We start from the raw sequence: 18,038 nt of genomic DNA, 5'->3' as shown, positions 1-18,038 counted from the left end.
AGTTTCCCCCTTTCTTTTAGAGAAAAGTTGAATATTAAAAGCATTAGTTTGGCTTTTGAAAAACTCCGCATTTTTAAGCCCGACTGCTATTCTAATAGTTTATCATAATAGTTGATTCTAGAAGTTCAGCCATCTTGGTGGAATTTTGTGTCGCTTTTGAAACAGGTCAACAGAATCCTGTCATCTCAATTAAATTATTATGTGGGCACATTTAATTTTATAATATGTGTATGTTTAACATTTCGACAGTGGTTTAGGTCTTATTTGTCCATTACGAGCGTCTGGTCTAAGAGTGCTTACATATGGAGGAGTCCTTAGACCTGTTTCGTTTTATTATGTTGTAATCAGAGTCTTTTTCAGTTTGTCAGTCTCTCTCCACAATAACAGAAAAATGAGCAATTCCTTCTTCTGTATCTCAATAATACCAAAGCAGACGTCACTGTATTTAAGAAATCAAACTATTTCTTCAGGTGTCATGAATACTTTACTTCCTGTAGTCGATGTTTTGTCTTGCTATATCTATTAAGTTCTTGCCAAACAAAAGCCTTGAAAAATGTTGAACAGATTATGCACCTAAAAACAATTCAACTTCAATTTTCATTCCCTCAAAAAGATTTTCCTTTGTTACAGGAACAGATTTTAAGGCTAAACACTTGTTTTTAAGTTTTTTAATGTCTTTTCCCATCATTCTTAAAGGATTTTATAAATAATCATAAATTACTTCCCATGCTAGTGTAAAATCCTTTTGCCCTAAGATGTTCCTAGATACAAACGAAAAAGAAGAGGTGATCAAAGCTATCATCAAAAATCAAGAATAATTTACAAAGCATCATATTTTACTTTTAATTTGATCTTTGTTTTATTACATTTGCAAAATATATTTTTTTTAATCTTTGCTCCGACATGTTCTTATCGCACCTAAGCAAATATTGCTACTGTTACGAGTTTATTGTCCTGGGTTTCTTTTGCAGCATTTCATCCACGTTTGCATTTAAAAATAAATCTGACGCTAACGGAATGATTTCTTACAAAATCAGTAAATACAAAAAAACGATAAATCCATAAAATCACTTAAAAACAAAAGAAGACCAACAGATCTCCAACGTGTCGACATCTTTACGTGTGCCGTAGTTTCTGAGCTGTTAGGGGGAGACGTCCCGCGGCGAGAGCCGAGCTTTTCCCATTAAGCCTTTTGATTGGCTGCCCAACCCCATCAGCTCAATTTATCCACTGATGGGAGTTTGTTTTATGGAACCAGCAAAAAATACAGCAACGCTCTCAGAAGCCACACAGCGTTAATCAGATTTCCATTGACAGATTGGGAAAAAAAAAAAAAATCTACTTAAAAGCACTAAAAGTTAAAGACTTGGACAGCAGACTCTTCATTTGCTGCCAATTGGCTACACACTTATTGATTTAACATATCAGTATATCTGCAATTTTAAATAAACCAACCTGAAAATAAATGCAGTTGAGAAGTAAAACAAAAATAATAATAATAATAATTATATTTTGAGAATAATGACTGCATTCTTCAACTAAATGTGAAATTCAGTAAAATAAAACAAAAAGAATAAAATACTCTGAAGTTTCCAGTCGTAATATATTCATATCATGTGTAATTATTCCCGTGGTTTCATAAATATTTAATGGTTCCTTTACTGCAGTGCACCAGGAGCAAATTCGGCTCAACAAATGAATCCTGGCATCTGATTGGCTTCAGACCAACCGGCGGAGACCTCGTAGCCCCGCCCCCCGACAGGGAAGGACTGCTGACAAGGATTTTCTGTGGTGAATTAGAGAGGAAGCACAAACCTCAGTTTCTGGATGTTGGAGGAAATCCCTGAGAGTCTGTAGATCCCGTCCACGACGCCGATCTTCTCGATGAACTCTGCACAACTTTTAACGACCTGTGGGACTGCAGGACATAAAGACAATACACAACGTTCAGACATTTCGTATTTGTTTTATGAAAACATCTTTTTGGGTGCAAAAGGAAGACATCTTTTGGATTCTACATTCTCCACACTAATTATTTAAAGTGTTTTCGGTAACACTTTATTCGAAGGGGTGTGCGTAAGACGGATATTACGCTGCCATAAACATGACAGAACAACGGTCATGAACATGAAGGAGTCTTCATGAATGTTTATGACTGTCATGAAGTGACTTTTGGTAAATAATGACACTTTTAATGCAGAGTTGCATTAAAAGCTGCATTAAGAGTGTCAACTTAGTATTATTTGGTAAATGATTATATTTTTATGCAAAGATGCATCAAAACTTACATTAAAAGTCAATTAAAAGAGTCAACTTTGCCTCAAAAGTGTCATTATTTACAAACTTTTTTGTTAAATGAAAGCCGACGTGTTGAACAACGGCAGGCAGCAGATTTGATAAAAACCACAGAGGTTTGTTTCTAGAGAATCCTACAATAAACAGGCTTCAGGTTGTAAATACCAGACCTCCCAAATGTTTTTGCATTATTCATCCCATTTCTCCAAACATGCAGGTGATTCTAATTCAATTAAAATAAAATAAGGACATACAACTTTAAACGTTGCAAAAACGACAAAATATCAAAATATTTTTGCTTAGTTTCAATTAATAAGGCAAATTTAACTTACGAGTAACTTTTCACCAAGACACAGGAGCTTGTTTAAGGTCAATCATTTTTTAATACTGATGGAAAAAAACCCAGTTCCACTGGTACATTATTTCACTTTTAACAAGACATTTTGTTAAGAAATAACAGTTAAAATAATATAAGTGAAATAATCTGTCAATTTTCCATCAATATGAAGAAATTATTTACTTAGAACAAACTCCTATATCTTGTTAAAAATGTACTTTAGTCTTATTTCAATTGTACTTGCACTAGAACAACGGTTGATATGAACATTATAAAGCTAAATAAATCTGGAGATTCATGATGAGACAAAATGATTTTAATCCAGTAGCTGAGCATTTACTCATCTGCTTCATTTTTGTTTCATTATAGATCATTTTGCTTATGCTGAAACAACAAAGTATCTATTTCAAAAGCAGGTTCTAAACTAGACTAACCTTGTATTATGCCTCAGCTGTTTTCACTAAGTTAAAGCGTGTGGGATATTCTACCATCGTGTCCTGAGTTGTGGAGATGCTCCCCCAGGTCGCAGCCAAACACTCGCTCCCTCAGGATCCCGCGCTGCCGCAGCTTTTGCGGCGGCGGCCGAGACTTCATGAACGACCTCAGGAAGGTCACCAGCTTCCCGTGCTTCTTGCACACTGAATGCGCAGGAAAACACACACAAGGGAGCCACGTTAAAACGGACTCTGACTCAGATCCTGGTGAGCAAGTCTTTGAAAACTCGCCACGTGCCAACGCGCAGCGACCAGTACCTGGCTTTGGCACCGAGTTCTGAACGCTGGGTGGGATCTTCTCGTTTATCAGCTCCACGCAGTCGCAGGGGAAGAACCCGACCTGCAGGAGGAGAGGCGATGTTGCACACGTGGAAAAAGAGGTCAAGAAAAACCTCGGACTGAGCACTGATAATATTCATGGCTGAATCGAACTTTTGAAGTTCCAACAAACTTTCCCAACTAAACTAAACCTTTTTAAGTTGATCTGTGAAAGCCTCATCACTGGTTTACTACCATCTCTGCAGATGATCTATGAACTTTTTTTTTTTTTTTTAAAGTAGCATGATCAATTTTCACTTTCCTTTTAGATTTAGAAAAGCTAAAATACTAGCAATTTGGATCCAATTTTGCGACATCAAATGTTTTCTCGCGTATTCTCTGAAGCTTTATTTTGAAAAGCCAACATAAGCCCTTTTATATCTTTCGGTTTATTTCCATTGGTAACATGATAAAAAATATTGTGGCTTTTATTTTAGAAAGCATCTTCAAGGCTGCACTCTGTAACCTTTATAAAAATAAACAAAATAAATCAAAAAGTTGTGATTGGTTAGTGTATTTCTGCAAATGGCCGGATGGAGAAAGAGGAAATAATTTTTTCCCCACATCATATGTCCCATATTGTACTATGATGACAGTTTTAACAAATAAAAAATAAAATATTTTTTTTAAATATGAAAGTTACATTTCATTTAGGAAAGCCAAGAAAACACATTTTTCATGACTTCTTCTTTTTTAATAATCTATGAAAACTTTAGGATATTATTTTGGGAAATATATTCTCTCCATTTTATTATTAGATAAAACGGAAAAAGACATTTTATCTAATAAGATGTGAAAAATGTCTTATTCCGCTGGCAGACAATTTCACTTATAACTAATGATTTTTCATCAGTATTAAGGGATTACTGACTTAAAATAAGATCCTAAATCATGAAGAAAAGTTACTCATACTTCTGTTTTGTCTTATTTTAAATGTACTAAGATTTTTCCACTAGAACCTAGACCAAAAATACTCTAGGAGTTCGTGTGTTTGCAGTGTAAAGGTGGTGACAGCAGAGGTTTACCTGAAAGCCGTGCTTCCCTCTCCACCAGCCTGTGTCTTCTTTGGGCGGCATGTCGATGACAGACACAATATCCCCGACCTAGATCAGAAAGAGCTTCCTCTATGATGCTTATCTAAACTAAATGTAAAAATATGCAGGAAAAAAAAAATACACCTGACAGACTGATCCATGTTTCCATCTCCTTACCTCGAAGGTTAACTCGTCCGTGGCCTGAGCCGTGTACCGTTTGGTGACGTGGGCGGCGGCGATGGCGGGGACGTTGATCGAAGCTTCTTCAGAAACCAGCAGATGGTTGCCCTTGTTGTCGATCTAAAAATAAAGACAGCAGAGACGCGTTGGCACATCTTACGCCCAAAAAGCCAGAGCAGGGAGTGGGAGCTGGTCACGATTTATCATGAGACGACGGATAAAAGAGAAGCAGAGAACAATGGAAAGTTAAAAATGCCCCAGTTTGTTTTTGTCTCCACTTCAGCTTCCAGCATTTTTAATGTCAGTGGAAAGTAGAGCCGGTGAATTGGCCCCAATGTTCTGTCTGTGTAACATGAAGGATGTACTTTTTTTTTTTTACTTATGTTTATAGAAATCAGATATCTGCTTTGCTGCCAGTGGTGCTACTGGACTCTGACCTGAACATCCAGAGACACATAAACACAGTTACAAAGTCGGCCTTCTGTCACCTGAAGAACATTTCCAGGATTAAAGGACGAATGTTGCAACAAAGAGAAACTCATGCATGCATTTATGTAAAATCTAACTGATTACTACAACAGTGTCCTCACAGTCTGCCTAAAACAATCAATAGGAAAACTGGAGCTGATCCAGAACGCTCCTGCTCACGTTCTCACTAAAAGCAGGAAGTTAGAGCACATCACCTTAGATGTGAAGTCCCTACAATGGCTCCCTGTGTTCTGCTCTGCATCCCCAGAACCAGAACTGAACATGGAGAAGCAGTGTTCAGCTTCTATTTGCCACAAATCTGGAACAAACTTTCAGAAAACTGTAAAAAAAATCTCTGAAACATTGAGTTCCTTCAAAACTAGACTAAAACCCCACATGCTTAGCGTGTCTGTGGATTTATAATAACTAGAACATAGATTAATTCAATTCAAGTGGCAACTTTTTACCACTTCTCTTTATGTTATTGACTTTATATGTAATGTCTTTTATCATGTAAAGCACTATAAACTGCCTTGTTGCTTAAATCTTCTATAAAAATAAACTTGATTTGATATAAAAACTTGTTTAGGAATGGATGGAGCTGACTAAGATATAAGAAATAATCTGCATTACTATTTTTTTTTAACTTATTGAAGTCGTGTGTTGTACTAAAAGCCCATGGCAAAAGAAATAATAATAATTTTAAAAAAAACAACAAACCATTCAAATACCCATAATACTCTAGCAGTCATGCTATTACTGAAAAATTAAAAGCTCTCACCACAACTTTACCATTGTGGCTGTGATTGTTAAGACAAATACAGGAAAATGTCATTCAGCTAAAGGACTGCACAGGCTTTTTGGAGCTTCAGAGCATGAAAAACATACAACTCCAAAAATAACTTCAGATGAAAATCAAACATGTAAATACAAAGCCAACCTCACGGGTAAGATATGAAAGATTAACTGAACTCTGAACACATTTGCTCAGTGCTTAAAATTTGCTACAGAAGCTCCACTTTCTGTCACCGATCATTAGCTTGCTACTTGAAAGTCGCTAGAAAAAGCTGCACACCTCTTTTCTCTTTTTTTTTTTTCTTTCTTGACACCAGTGCTGTTTGTCTGCTTCTCACGCTGAGGCAAAAACTCCCTGACCTATGAACCAGTGCAGCAACTAAGTCTTTAACTTAACATTTAGAAAAGAAAAGCTCCACTGCAAAATGTAGAAGGATGTACTTTGGCACGGATGTGTAGGATTCCCAGCAAGGAGTAACAATTCCTTCATCTTATCCGCGATATTGCAACCATAATCTAATTTTACTGACTGTTTCTTGGATAAACATCAGTCGCTTTAGCGTTTCAGATCATCACAATGGAAAAGCACGATAAAAAATAACTACTACCTCCATCCATGTTAACACAGGACCACAGTTGATTTTGTTGTCCGCGATGGCAGAGAAGCGAGTTAGGTAGTTAGTCAGCATTGCGGTGGTTGACTGAAAGAAGACAAAAATAAAAAATAAAAGATAGACCTCAATAAAGCTCCAAAAATAAACGTGACGTCATAAGCCAGCAGAGGTATTTCTGCAAACACAACAACACAAAGTACTGTTTTATTGTGAAGTGCAAGGAAATTATACACTGTCTTTAAGTTTTTCTTCTTTTTTTCCCCCCAAATAAGTCAATATTTAGAGAAGAAAATGAAAATTCACTACAATGGCAGCTGAAAGTCTTTTAGGGTTTACTTTTCCCCCTCCTCTTTACAAAATAAGTCAAGTTTGATCAGGTTCAGCTTCTTTAAACGCCAGTTTTAGTGCTAAACTGCGACTTTTCAAAATAATTATTTGTATGGCATTAGAATTATTATGCAACCAAATGTAATTGTTGGTTGTTGCCTCTTGGACTCCTAAGAGGACTCGCTTGTTTTGTTTTTTTTCTTTTTTGTTATCACAATCCTGGTTAAATGAAGGTAGAAATAATAATTCAAAAGTTTAATTTGGACTAGGCCACTGTATATGCATGAATATGCTTTGGATTAGTAGATGTGTCTGCTGAAGAAAGTAATGCCCACACCAAAAAAAATCAGCAGTGAATCTCTACAACTCTTCCAAAAATAATTACACTAAAAAATGGAGGTTATGTTCTAAATGGAGGGAAGCTTCAAAGGGGTCATGAATACTTTCGCAAGAATGTGGAGACGATACCTCGACGGTGTCCTTTAAGGTATCGCAGCGTGGCAGTTCGGTGAGTTGGGAGTAACGGCGGTCGTAGATACACAGGTGCAGGTGTTTGTCCAGCACTCGGAAATCCTCGTAGGATCTTTTCACCAGCCAGTTTCGAGCCTGACGGGAACGACGCAAAGTAAATCAGGACCAAACCAAACCACAGCACCTGCCACTCTTTGGGGGGGAGAAGCAAGAACACCACTCGGATATTCAAGTAATGTTACCTGGCAAGTGATCTGGACGAGAAAGACGAGTTCTTTGGAGTCCAGACCGGGCTTCGGTCCTTCGCTTTGCCCCTCTGCCAAGGCCAACTGCACAGGGAGACAAACAGGAGGAAGGAGACACAGAGGAGCTTGGATTGAGGATGGAGTATAAATAATAGATGAGTATGATACAAAAACCCTCTCTGTTTTTGGACTGGGGTACCAAAAGTGCATCGTGTCCCATATTAATACTAGTTTTACCACTTACATCGGATGCCTGGCTTTTCATCCAGCAGTTTTAAATGCTTAATAGATTTCTGGTTTTTTTTTTTGCAAAATTATAGATGATAGGAAGTCAGCCCATAAAGAGACTAAAGACGTTAATGGGGAATTGACTTCAGAGGCCTCCCTGCTGAGGAAGTTTTGGTTATTTATAACTGTTAGCAACCCGTCCAGATAGGCTGTTACACAACATGCAGCGACCTAGTTACGGCAAACCAAACTGATGAAGAGAAATTTGTTATTGAGTGAGTCATTACAGAGGAAACGTAGTTCACCACAAGGCTTTTTCTTTTCTTTTTTTTTCCTAGTCCAAACTACAAAGCTAATTAGGCTGTGAAGAGGCTGAAAAGGTCAGTGGTCCAGTGACTGGAGAGAGGAGGGCAGGTTTAGAGAAATAATGAAAACATTTGGAAACAATGCAGCTTTTTTTTTCTCCACATTCACTAAGTAAAAAGCATCTCCAACATTTTTCTCAGAAACATGCCCACATCAAACAACTAACCCACCGTCACGGGCCTTGTTCGGGTTACCTCCCGCTAGAGCATCTCAGATATCCGTCGGCGGATGAAGGAAGTGCTTCCTCTTTGTGTGCAGGATCACAGCGAGCTCATCCAAACAAACAATACAAAAAAAAAGAAAAGACAAAGCCAAATCTTGGCTGAGAGCAGAAGGGTTTGAAGGTTCTCCTGACTCGCCTGTTTTCCCGTCCCACCGCCTCCACCAACAACGTTGCACACGAGAAGCTTATGTGCAGAGCAACCCACACCGGTGAGCTACAGAAAGCAGAGAAAACGAGACGCTGATGCTTTCCCTCTGCTCCCTGCCTCCTTCTTCCCCCCTCTTCCTCCTCCTCCTGCCTCTCCTGTACTCCGTCACCCTCCCCCCCCTTCCTCTCTCTCAATCGTTCTCCTCTCTCTCATGACAAAAGGAGGTTCGCCTGTAAGCGGGTTTATCTGGGACACATGGACACAGATGCTCATCCGTCACACAGCAACATGAGACGGGCAGATGAGACTCCCATCGTTTATAACTCCTGTCCTCGCGTGGAGGGAAGCGGAGCTAATCTGCAGACGGATCTGTCGGGATGCAGTCGAAGGATGTCTGCTGCTCTGCAGGCATCACACCCGAGACCCGACCTCTGCGGCTTCTGCGTGATCGGAGAACACAGAACAGAGACCCGTCTCCCAAACCGAATCAAACGCAACCCCACTTCGGGCAGAAACGTCTGAATCCGCGTATATGCAGCCCTGCCTTCAGCGTCAGTGTCACCTCCAGAAGGACGTTTCTGCTTTTGCTCACACTGATTTCCCGACGAAGGCACAAAACATTCAGCCACACAGAGCGAAAGCGTCTAAGATCAATGCTCAGCCAGCCGTAGCGTTGCTCAATGATGCGGCGTGCAGGGGTTCGGCGCCGCCATGTGTATCACATGCACCGCTCAGGATGCTTTGTGCTTGAGCTAAAGCAGCGGCTCCCAGCTGTGCAGAGGCGTCTGACGCACTCTGCTGGCGATCAGGCGGAACTACGACGAGAGTTAACGGGGATGGCTAACGCTTACTTCCGCACATCACTAAGCCTGATGCAATAAATCAATTAATCGCACGATGAATTGAAACAAGCTCAGTAACTTCCATTTGCATTATTGATCGTTTTTCTTGTATCTCTCTCTCTAGTCTCTACCAAACACTGGATGATGAACGTCTTCGGTCTGGTGTGTTGGTCTTGGACAGCGCCACGTTTCTGAAGGACCGCTTCCATTTTATTTGTTGTCTCAGGTGTTTTGTTCGGATATTTAAGATGTCTTCCAGTTTCACCGTTAAATTTTCAGCAGAAAACAAAGTTTTTGAGAAGGTGTTCTTGTGTTATTATGTCATTATCATTACATTACTTCTAAATAATCTCGAAACAAAAAACTACAAAGTACAAGAAAGAGGAAGAGAGAAAGGTAAGCACAGGGCAGTCGAGAATGAAGGTAGAAATCACCCAAAAAAAAGGAAGGTACATTTGGAACGCTAAGCTAGGGTCAGAGTATCTAGAACAACGTCCACTCATGACAAAACTAGTCGAAATAAGTCTTCAGCTTGACTTGAGTTCATGCAGTTCAGTTCTAAATGACATTTCAAGCTAAAAAGAGGAAACTTTGTTTCAACTGATCAAAATCGAGAAAAACTGCTTATTTGTAAAAGGTGAAGAAGCAGGTAAAGCATAAAATAATGTAACCTATGTTGTCTATGCGGAAAACATCGCTCCTTGTTAAGAATAAACTTTCTGTCTGCGTCCTGCACGGTGAAAAACAATTTCCTGCCGTTCTCCAATGATAATCGTTCATTTGTGCTATTTGACAATACATTTTCATTTTCAGGACCAGCATTAAGCTCCCGCTGGCAGCTAATATTTGAGTCTGAGGGCAGCAGCGCTAAGCAAATCCAGGTTTAGGCAACCCGTTTGTAGAAGCAGAACAAAAATAAGCGTAGTAAGTGCAGAACATCGTCTGCGAACAGATGCAAACATGGCACATCAAGAATATGAGGGAAACTGCTGCAGCAATTGTCCAGAAAACACAAACAAGGTTATCGATTAAGCCAAAGTGCAGCCGGGCAGTTTGAGACAGCAGGAAATATAGTAGCTGAATGCCGGCCAAGTGCACAGTTATGAAAGCTAATAACTCTCTGTGAAGTATTTTTAGAGCTCACCTGAACGTTGCCAAAATCGACAGTCTCATAGTGGAAATGGGCACACTCTGCCAATCTGGGGAAGTGACCTCTGGGGAACGTTAGCCTAGAACACACAGAAGAGCAGCAACTCATCAACATTCAAGACACACCGATGCTGCGATGAAGAGCGGAGCCGAGCGAAACAAAGAGAAAGGGGAAGGGAGAGGTCAGGCTTGTGCGGCGAGAGACAGAGCGGCGTTTAAGATTCAGACTGGCTGGTCGGTGTGAGAGGCGCCCATCGTTGGAACACAGGCTCCCCCTCGCTTCACTGGCCTGAATAAGGAGCCTTATATTCAGGCCAGCGAAGCGACCCCCGAAAGCAGCGTCAGCGTCACTGAGAGCACCTACTTTTTCATGTTCTTGACCTTCATACTCGCCGTGCTGACGCAGGAGCGCAGGAGGGGCTCGGCTTGGTGTTCTGTGATGTCATCGCTCTTCACCTGCCAAGAGCAGAAAGCATTAACGGGGTCGGTGATGGAGAAACCAATAGTTTATGGCCTTGTCGTTGGAACGTTTCATGAAAGCACATTCCTGCCTCTGCCCGCTTTTAAAATAAGAGTTGTATAATTTTTCCACAGTAGATTGCACACTGTGAAGACACAAAGTCTTACCACGTATTTTATCAACTTTGTAGTGAGAACCTCAGAGAAACTACAAAACTACAATACAAGTAAGTTATCAGCAAGATATAGGAGCTTAAGTTAATAATTCGAAAAGGTAAAAAAAATTCTTGTTATGAGTGAAGTAATCAGTCAGTGAAACTAGTCATTTTTTTTCAATATTAAGAAATTAAGCCCCTGTATATTGCAGAAAAGTTACTTATCAGTTTTGTCTTATTTCAAGAGTACTAAGATATTTGCGGTAGAAACTACACCCCCTGGCGTGGTTTGCTTTCACCATGCACTGTGTCCAACGATCCAAACTAATTGAGAAACTTGTTCCTCTCCTTGCCTGTGGTGGCGCTGCACCAAGAACCACTGAGAGAAACATGTCAGAAGAAGACATGAGCGTAACTTCCTTCTTTGCGAAATGTAAACAAAAATGGAGTGAAGTCAGATTTTGGCGGTTTAGGTTTTATCTTCTATTTACCCAGAATGCCCTACACCATAGTCCGGTTCCTGCTTTTGCAGCGGTCTCTGGTCTGCTTGCCTCCACATTAGCACTGGAAGCACACCAGAGTTTACTTTAATCAAACCCAGAGCGAGGCTTTTAGGCGGACCAGAACTCACATTGGTTTTTTGGTTTGATTGCAAATTCACACCTCCCCAAACAAATTGGACTTTCAAAACACACGGACTGGAGTTTGATGAAACATGGCTGGTGTGAATGCACCATAAACACATTCAAACCTAAGAACACAGTGCATGGTGACGGCAGCATCATTTTACCGTATCCCTTTAAATCCTCCAACTTCACCTCAAATCAACAGCTGACACACTATTGAAACTTGGACAATAACCTGAAAGACGCATCAGAATCAGTCTAGGTATGGATAAAGCAGGCTGACATGAAGACTGTAGAGTGACATTACAGTCTGTGGTTGAACACCAGGAACCTCAACAAGCTAAAAGCTTGTTGATGGTATTTCAGTCACTAAGAGGCATTCACTCAAATTTTAGCAAATTTTAGTTGGACATATGACTGCATTTGCGGCTGTATGTGTAGTTTTGACCTTTATTTTTTAATTTCCAGAAACCCAGGATGAATTTAAAGTCGTCAACTGAGACCTTGTGATCTGTTGAGGCGACATTAAAGTGTGCATCAACTAAAGAGGGCAGAGCAGCCTCATGGAGGAAGGACAACATGTCTGATGAGTTTTGTGTATTCTCTTGCATCAGCTATGAGTCAGTGTGTGCTTATTTATAAATATATATGTGTGTGTGTGTGTGTAGGCGTGTACCACAGCAGTGGATGTCTCCTGTGACTGCTTCTCCTCTGGAGGATTAATGTTGGTAGCTTGAGGTAAGGCATCGTTTTTGTCGAGGTCAGTAGGTGGGGTCGGGTTGCTGAACAAGAGGTAAAAAAAAAAAAAGAAGGTTGAAAACAGAACAAAACCTGAACTATTGTTATGAAAATGAGTCCTCTCAAAATATAGTTTGTTTAATTTTTATCCACCAGAGGGAGCAAGTGAGGAAGAATTATTGGAGTGGAATCATGACATTGCACCAGCATGCCTCAAAAACAAAAAAAAAACACGTCATGTACTGAAGCTGTCACCAAGAAGATACACATTTATTTCTGTTAGCTGTAACTATGAACAATTACTGAGATCAGTTTGGAAAATATCAGCAGTTTCTGCTTCAGGAGAGAGAGAGGAAAAAAACAAGAAACAAACCCAGATCCAGTGTTTGTTTTATTTGCACTCCAAAGCTCATGTATTCAGTGAGGCATAAAGACAATCCACCCACAGGGAGAGTTTCACAAAACCTTCACTTGAAATGTGATTCAATGTACTGAAGAGTGGAGGGTGAGGCCCATTCAGGCAAACTTTCATAAGCAACAAAGGCCACAGGGAATTTGGGTATCTTACAGAAATTCAGCCTGATCAAACCTGGAAATGTGGTAAACATACATCAACGTTTTTGTGCTCTAAAAGGACGCAAGAAATTACATGAGCGAGCGCAACAAAATAGTGGAGTCTGAAGCTGATGGAGGTTGAGAAAGGAATAGTTTGTCTCTCTGCTTTACTCTGATAACTGGTTAACTTTTTTAAAGCCTCACTTCTGGTTTTATTCATCTCAAAATAAAAATTCCCAGGTTCCTTTAAAGCAGCATGCCACATGTTATCTGGTCTTTTCATCATCATCCAGGTGAGCAGACATACAAAGCCAGGGAAACACACACACAAAAAACAAAAAAACAAAAGGAGTAACTCACCCCTCAAGGACGTCACTACTTCCTGGTTCTCCCCGGGGTCCTGAGGCAGCATTCTCAATCACCGCGGCAACCACGCATCCAGCCTCCATGATGCCGCCCTGCTGCAACAGCCCGCTGTAGAGAAACGTGAGTGGGAGGGGAGAGAAGGAGACGAAGTCACGGCGGGCGGGTAGGAGGGTCTGAAGCTGCAGAGCCATCAGACGTTAACCCACTCGAGGCCACCATCCACCCCAACTGTAATCTGGGATGACATCATGCCAGAGTGTCGCGGGCTGCCACGGCAACCTAAACGTGTCAGGTTATGAGTTCGCAGGACGGATTTCAGCTTCTGTTTCCTACTAGACCTGACAGATTTTGGTTGAAAAGCAACTCCCGCGCTCTCCAAGGAAACGGCAGGTTTCTCCCAGCAGCCAGAGACCCACGTTTATGGATTTCCCCTTTACTCTTTAAATTCCACTGCTGCGAAAATGTATTTCCCACATAACAGATTCCTTCTGCTATTTGGTCACGACAAAGATAATTTGCATGAATACAAACATCGGTTTTTAGATGGTGATTTCATTTGTTAACAGAGATAAGGAATCCCAATAAAATATTTGCCTCCATGTTTAATCACAAATTAATGGTGATGTACATTTTTGTGGTTTAATTTCATCAGCCACCCCCAGGCTGATTACTGCTATGCCTGGAGAATCAAAAAATCACTCAAGTAGAAACTGTCTGACAACACAAAGTAGGCTAAAACAGTCTTAAAAAGCAACTTGTCAAGCTCCAATGTTCAGAAAGTCAACAGATGTCAAAAACAGAAACCGTCATCCAGATATGTTTTAACCGTCTATCTCGATTAAAAGTGCCTAATGATGATATAAGATGATAAAATGTGTTGGCAATCTGCTAAAGAAGACAGATTGTGAGATGTTGTAAGGCTCATTCTATGCACTGCAGTTCTGTTTGAATACAAAACTGTAAAAAAACTAATTCCAAGAGAATTCCCAGAAACTTCTTTAAGATTAATCTCAACATTTTTGAGTTCCTCGGAGGAAACTTACCCTTTTTTTCTATCTACAATAGCCCTAATACACCCTAATAGTACTGAGTTGCCTGTGTTGGTATTATCCTGTACAGTAATGCAAAGGAAGACGAATAAAGTCGCGTTTAAGCTAAAACACCATCACTGGCTCATCTCGTCTGTACAAGCATAACAGCCGTTTTCCTTCAGCTTCATAAATAGTTTTAATTTTTCAGGGATCAAACAATCACTGTTTTTTATCCACTGCCATGGAATTGGTAAAACATCAGTATTTCGTTAGGATAAAACTTCTTGTTTTTCATTCATACACCGACTACTACTGCTTACCCTCAGTTCAGTAATCAAAACACTAGGAATGTCCTGATGAAGCAAACTTGGGTCTCCCACAATTTTCCCGTAACGTGCTTCTGGAATTATGAAGGTGTTTATCAGTAAACAATGTTTCACAGACAAAAATAGGCTCTTCAAAAGCTCCCACCACTACAGCTCAGCTAGCAGAGAGACGGGTCACCGTCACGAGTAAAGAGTTCTGCTGATCAACCACAACACGTCTGGTCTAACCGGTGTGTTAATTTATAAATACGGTGTGCCGCCGTAGTAGCGGTTTCCCAGCAGCCCCTCCGGCTCGGTTATCCACTCAGCTGCTGGTTCTGGACTTCCATAAAGCTTCTTGAGTCAGCAGGATGCTAACAGGCCAACAGGAATACTGAGCAGGTCCGACTCGGCTTCATCCTCGTCTCGAACTGTGTCTCAACTCAACCTTGCCGGAGGACAAAATGTGCATTACACAGATAGCAGCGACCCAGAGACCACATTACATAAAGTTATGTTATACAACGATCACTTGGTAGCAACATCTATAGTCTTCTTATATGAACGGACAGTGTCTTGGAACAGTGTTTTGTCACGTTGTAGCCACAAACTTTTGTGTATTTTGATGGGATTTGATGTGACAGTCCAACACAAAGAGGATATCTACAGTAGATTTGCAATGGCAATGGCAGGGGAGGAAGTAAAAGGAGACATCCAGTCAGTGTTGGCCACGCCTCCAAATATTGAGTCGTTTGGTTTAGGATTTCTTACTTCCTAGTGGGGACGGTTATTTACAGCGCACTCAATTTGTACATGTATCAGGACCAAACGTTAGCGATTGCCTCCAGCTACCAATTATTTCTCAATAGCTGAGGGTCCATACCCTCTGTAAGAAGCAAAGCGACTTGCGACATAGGACTAGCTTTTAACCAGGCCAGTACAGAGGTCTCCTGAGTCAATCCTTACTTAAGTTCTCCTTTCACTGCAATCATAGCTAAAAGTTTCTTTGGGTATATCTCCATTAACACCTTTCCACATATAGGTACTAAAAGTTGTGTCAAAAATTAGATTGAGGGGCGTGCTGTGGTGGCGTAGGGGATAGCGCGACCCACATATGGAGGCCTTCAGTCCTCGACGCGGGTTCGATTCCCGGTCCCGGCAACATTTGCCGCATGTCTTCCCCCCTCTCCATCCCCCTTTCCAGTCAGCCTACTGTCATATAAGGGACACTAGAGACCACAAAAAGACCCACTGGAGGAAAAATTAATAAATAAAATAAGGACATACAACTTTAAAGGCTGCAAAAACGACAAATATTATAAAAAGATTATAAAAAGAAAAAAAAAATAGATTGAGGTCTAGGCCAAATAACTAACAACCTTTGAACTAAGTCCTTTTACTGCAGCTTTTTCTTTATGTTCTGGGTCACCACCTCAAAACGTCTACAGCCACTGCCAGGGTTCCTTGTGAAACTGGTGTGAGCTGGGATGAACACACCATCGTTCCCACTGGGTCTGCCCAGAGAACACTAACGTGTCCCCAACATGTCCGAAGAAACGCACAAGTAGGTCTTCTTAAGGCTTTCTGTAAATAACAGTTTAATTCTTGCCACTCTTTTATAGTGACCAGATCTGTAGAGAGCCCAACCAATCGTAGCTCCACCCGTAGCTTTGGATCTTTTCCGATTCTTCACAGAGTCCCTTGAGATGGTATGTGTTGTGAACTGGTGCTATAATAATAAACTGAATTACACCCAATTCAATTATTTGGCTCCCATTGCTCAGTTGAGGATTAGGTTTGGCGTTGTGCCATACTATTTCCGTTTTTAGATGAGGAGATCTAAACAGTACATTCAAACCTTGTTTTGAATCTAGCCCAAATTTCTCCTTGATCTGTGATTTGTGTTCCTTGGTCAACATGATGCTGTTTGTCCCCTACTTCACATTTTTATTGGCGCAAGACTGTGAACAGCGTGCATCGTTTACCTTCTACTTTACAATTGTGCATTATTAGAGCCACGCATGTACTGTATCCCAAAAACAATGTTAAGGCTGTGAGTTGCTAATGAGGTTAAGACATTTCTATCAGCTGAATTCTTTCCATGTGAAAAAAAAAATTAAAAGAAAAGGTTTCACGGCGCATACGACTGTACCTGACCTTGCTGATTATAGCTCATCAGACAGTCTGTTTGAGTGGGGGAACATGTTGTCCTGCACACAGCACAGGGGAGGAGCTTGCATAAAGCACCTGCATGATAAAAGACTTGCAGTTTTTGGGGGGTTTTTTTCGTCTGGAAAAATTCAGAAAATCCGACAACAGCAAACGACACAAACGATCAAAAAAAGCAATCACTTTTTTTAACCCAAACACCGTAACAGTGGACCGATTTAGAAATGCTCCAAATAGCGTACAGTACAAACTCGCAAGGCTGTGAAGAGACATGATTATGAGTGATCTTCATCAGCATACCACCTTTTGGTGTACTATATGTGAGAAAATGAATATACAAAAATGTCTCAAACCTGTCAAAGCAACATATTTGTATTTTCCTCTGGATTTTCTTCTACAAACCTTGACGTCACAACGAATCAAGTGGCAGTGCTGCTTCCACAGCTTCTCCGTCGTCATTCATCTCCAAAGTATCAAACGTACTATTCTGGATGCATGAATAAAGAGGCCCCTTTACCTGTCACAGTTAATGGGGAGGTGCAGCTCTGATCTCAGGAGACCGGAGCGGCGAGCACAAAGGATGTCGCCTGGTATCTGATGGCCTACATGGCGTTTCTGCGAGAAAAATGGGGCGGCGCACACAATCCTGCACGCTGTCTGTGGGACCAGCATCAGCAGATATGTTGACAAGAGAATGACTGGGTGAATTTTTTATTATTTTTTTTTTCCCAGGTAAAATTTTGTCGCAAGTCTGTCAGTCACAAGTCCTTCATTAAAAAAAATGAAACGAGGGAGCGGTCATAGCCAGAGGGAAAGCTATGTTGCACATTTTCCCACCATTTATTAAATATGTATTTCATTTCTCTTTGGGATCAATAAAGTATTTTTTGAATTTGAATTTTTGTAAATGTATGCTGCAGTAGTTATGGAGTTTGAACTTTGAAAAAATGATCAAAAACTTTTAAACCTGATGAAAAAAGTCCGGATTTAAGTGTATGTTTTAGGTAAAGCAGGCAAAGTGAATCGGGCAACTTGCAATTGAAAATGGAGGACAATACCAACTTCCAGGCTTCTGTTTCAAGAGTAAATGCAAACCTACT

At 40.6% G+C, this 18,038-nt stretch overlaps 1 protein-coding gene across 2 annotated transcripts in view; it reads right to left on the bottom strand.

Annotated features, from left to right (window-relative positions):
* Window positions 1-18,038, bottom strand: part of arhgap32a (Rho GTPase activating protein 32a) — a 33,115-nt gene that overhangs the window by 9,731 nt on the left and 5,346 nt on the right. The window contains exons 2-13 of one of the 2 annotated variants that reach the window (XM_044119185.1): window positions 13,428-13,541; window positions 12,451-12,556; window positions 10,899-10,990; window positions 10,530-10,614; window positions 7,576-7,662; window positions 7,331-7,468; window positions 6,530-6,622; window positions 4,656-4,778; window positions 4,470-4,547; window positions 3,385-3,466; window positions 3,121-3,270; window positions 1,816-1,918 (exon numbers count right to left, since the gene is read on the bottom strand). In XM_044119185.1, the coding sequence (XP_043975120.1) occupies window positions 1,816-1,918; window positions 3,121-3,270; window positions 3,385-3,466; window positions 4,470-4,547; window positions 4,656-4,778; window positions 6,530-6,622; window positions 7,331-7,468; window positions 7,576-7,662; window positions 10,530-10,614; window positions 10,899-10,990; window positions 12,451-12,556; window positions 13,428-13,516 (1,226 nt within the window). In that variant the 5' untranslated portion in view covers window positions 13,517-13,541. Of the gene's footprint in view, window positions 1-1,815; window positions 1,919-3,120; window positions 3,467-4,469; window positions 4,548-4,655; window positions 4,779-6,529; window positions 6,623-7,330; window positions 7,469-7,575; window positions 7,663-10,529; window positions 10,615-10,898; window positions 10,991-12,450; window positions 12,557-13,427; window positions 13,542-18,038 lie in introns of both variants that reach the window. The other variant, XM_044119184.1, reaches the window with a different exon arrangement.

Source organism: Gambusia affinis, linkage group LG06 (assembly GCF_019740435.1).
Source record: "Gambusia affinis linkage group LG06, SWU_Gaff_1.0, whole genome shotgun sequence".
NCBI classification, from domain to species: Eukaryota; Metazoa; Chordata; class Actinopteri; order Cyprinodontiformes; family Poeciliidae; genus Gambusia; species Gambusia affinis.
The sequence above is the reverse complement of the archived record's forward strand: the minus strand, read 5'-3'. Positions and strand labels throughout refer to the sequence as shown.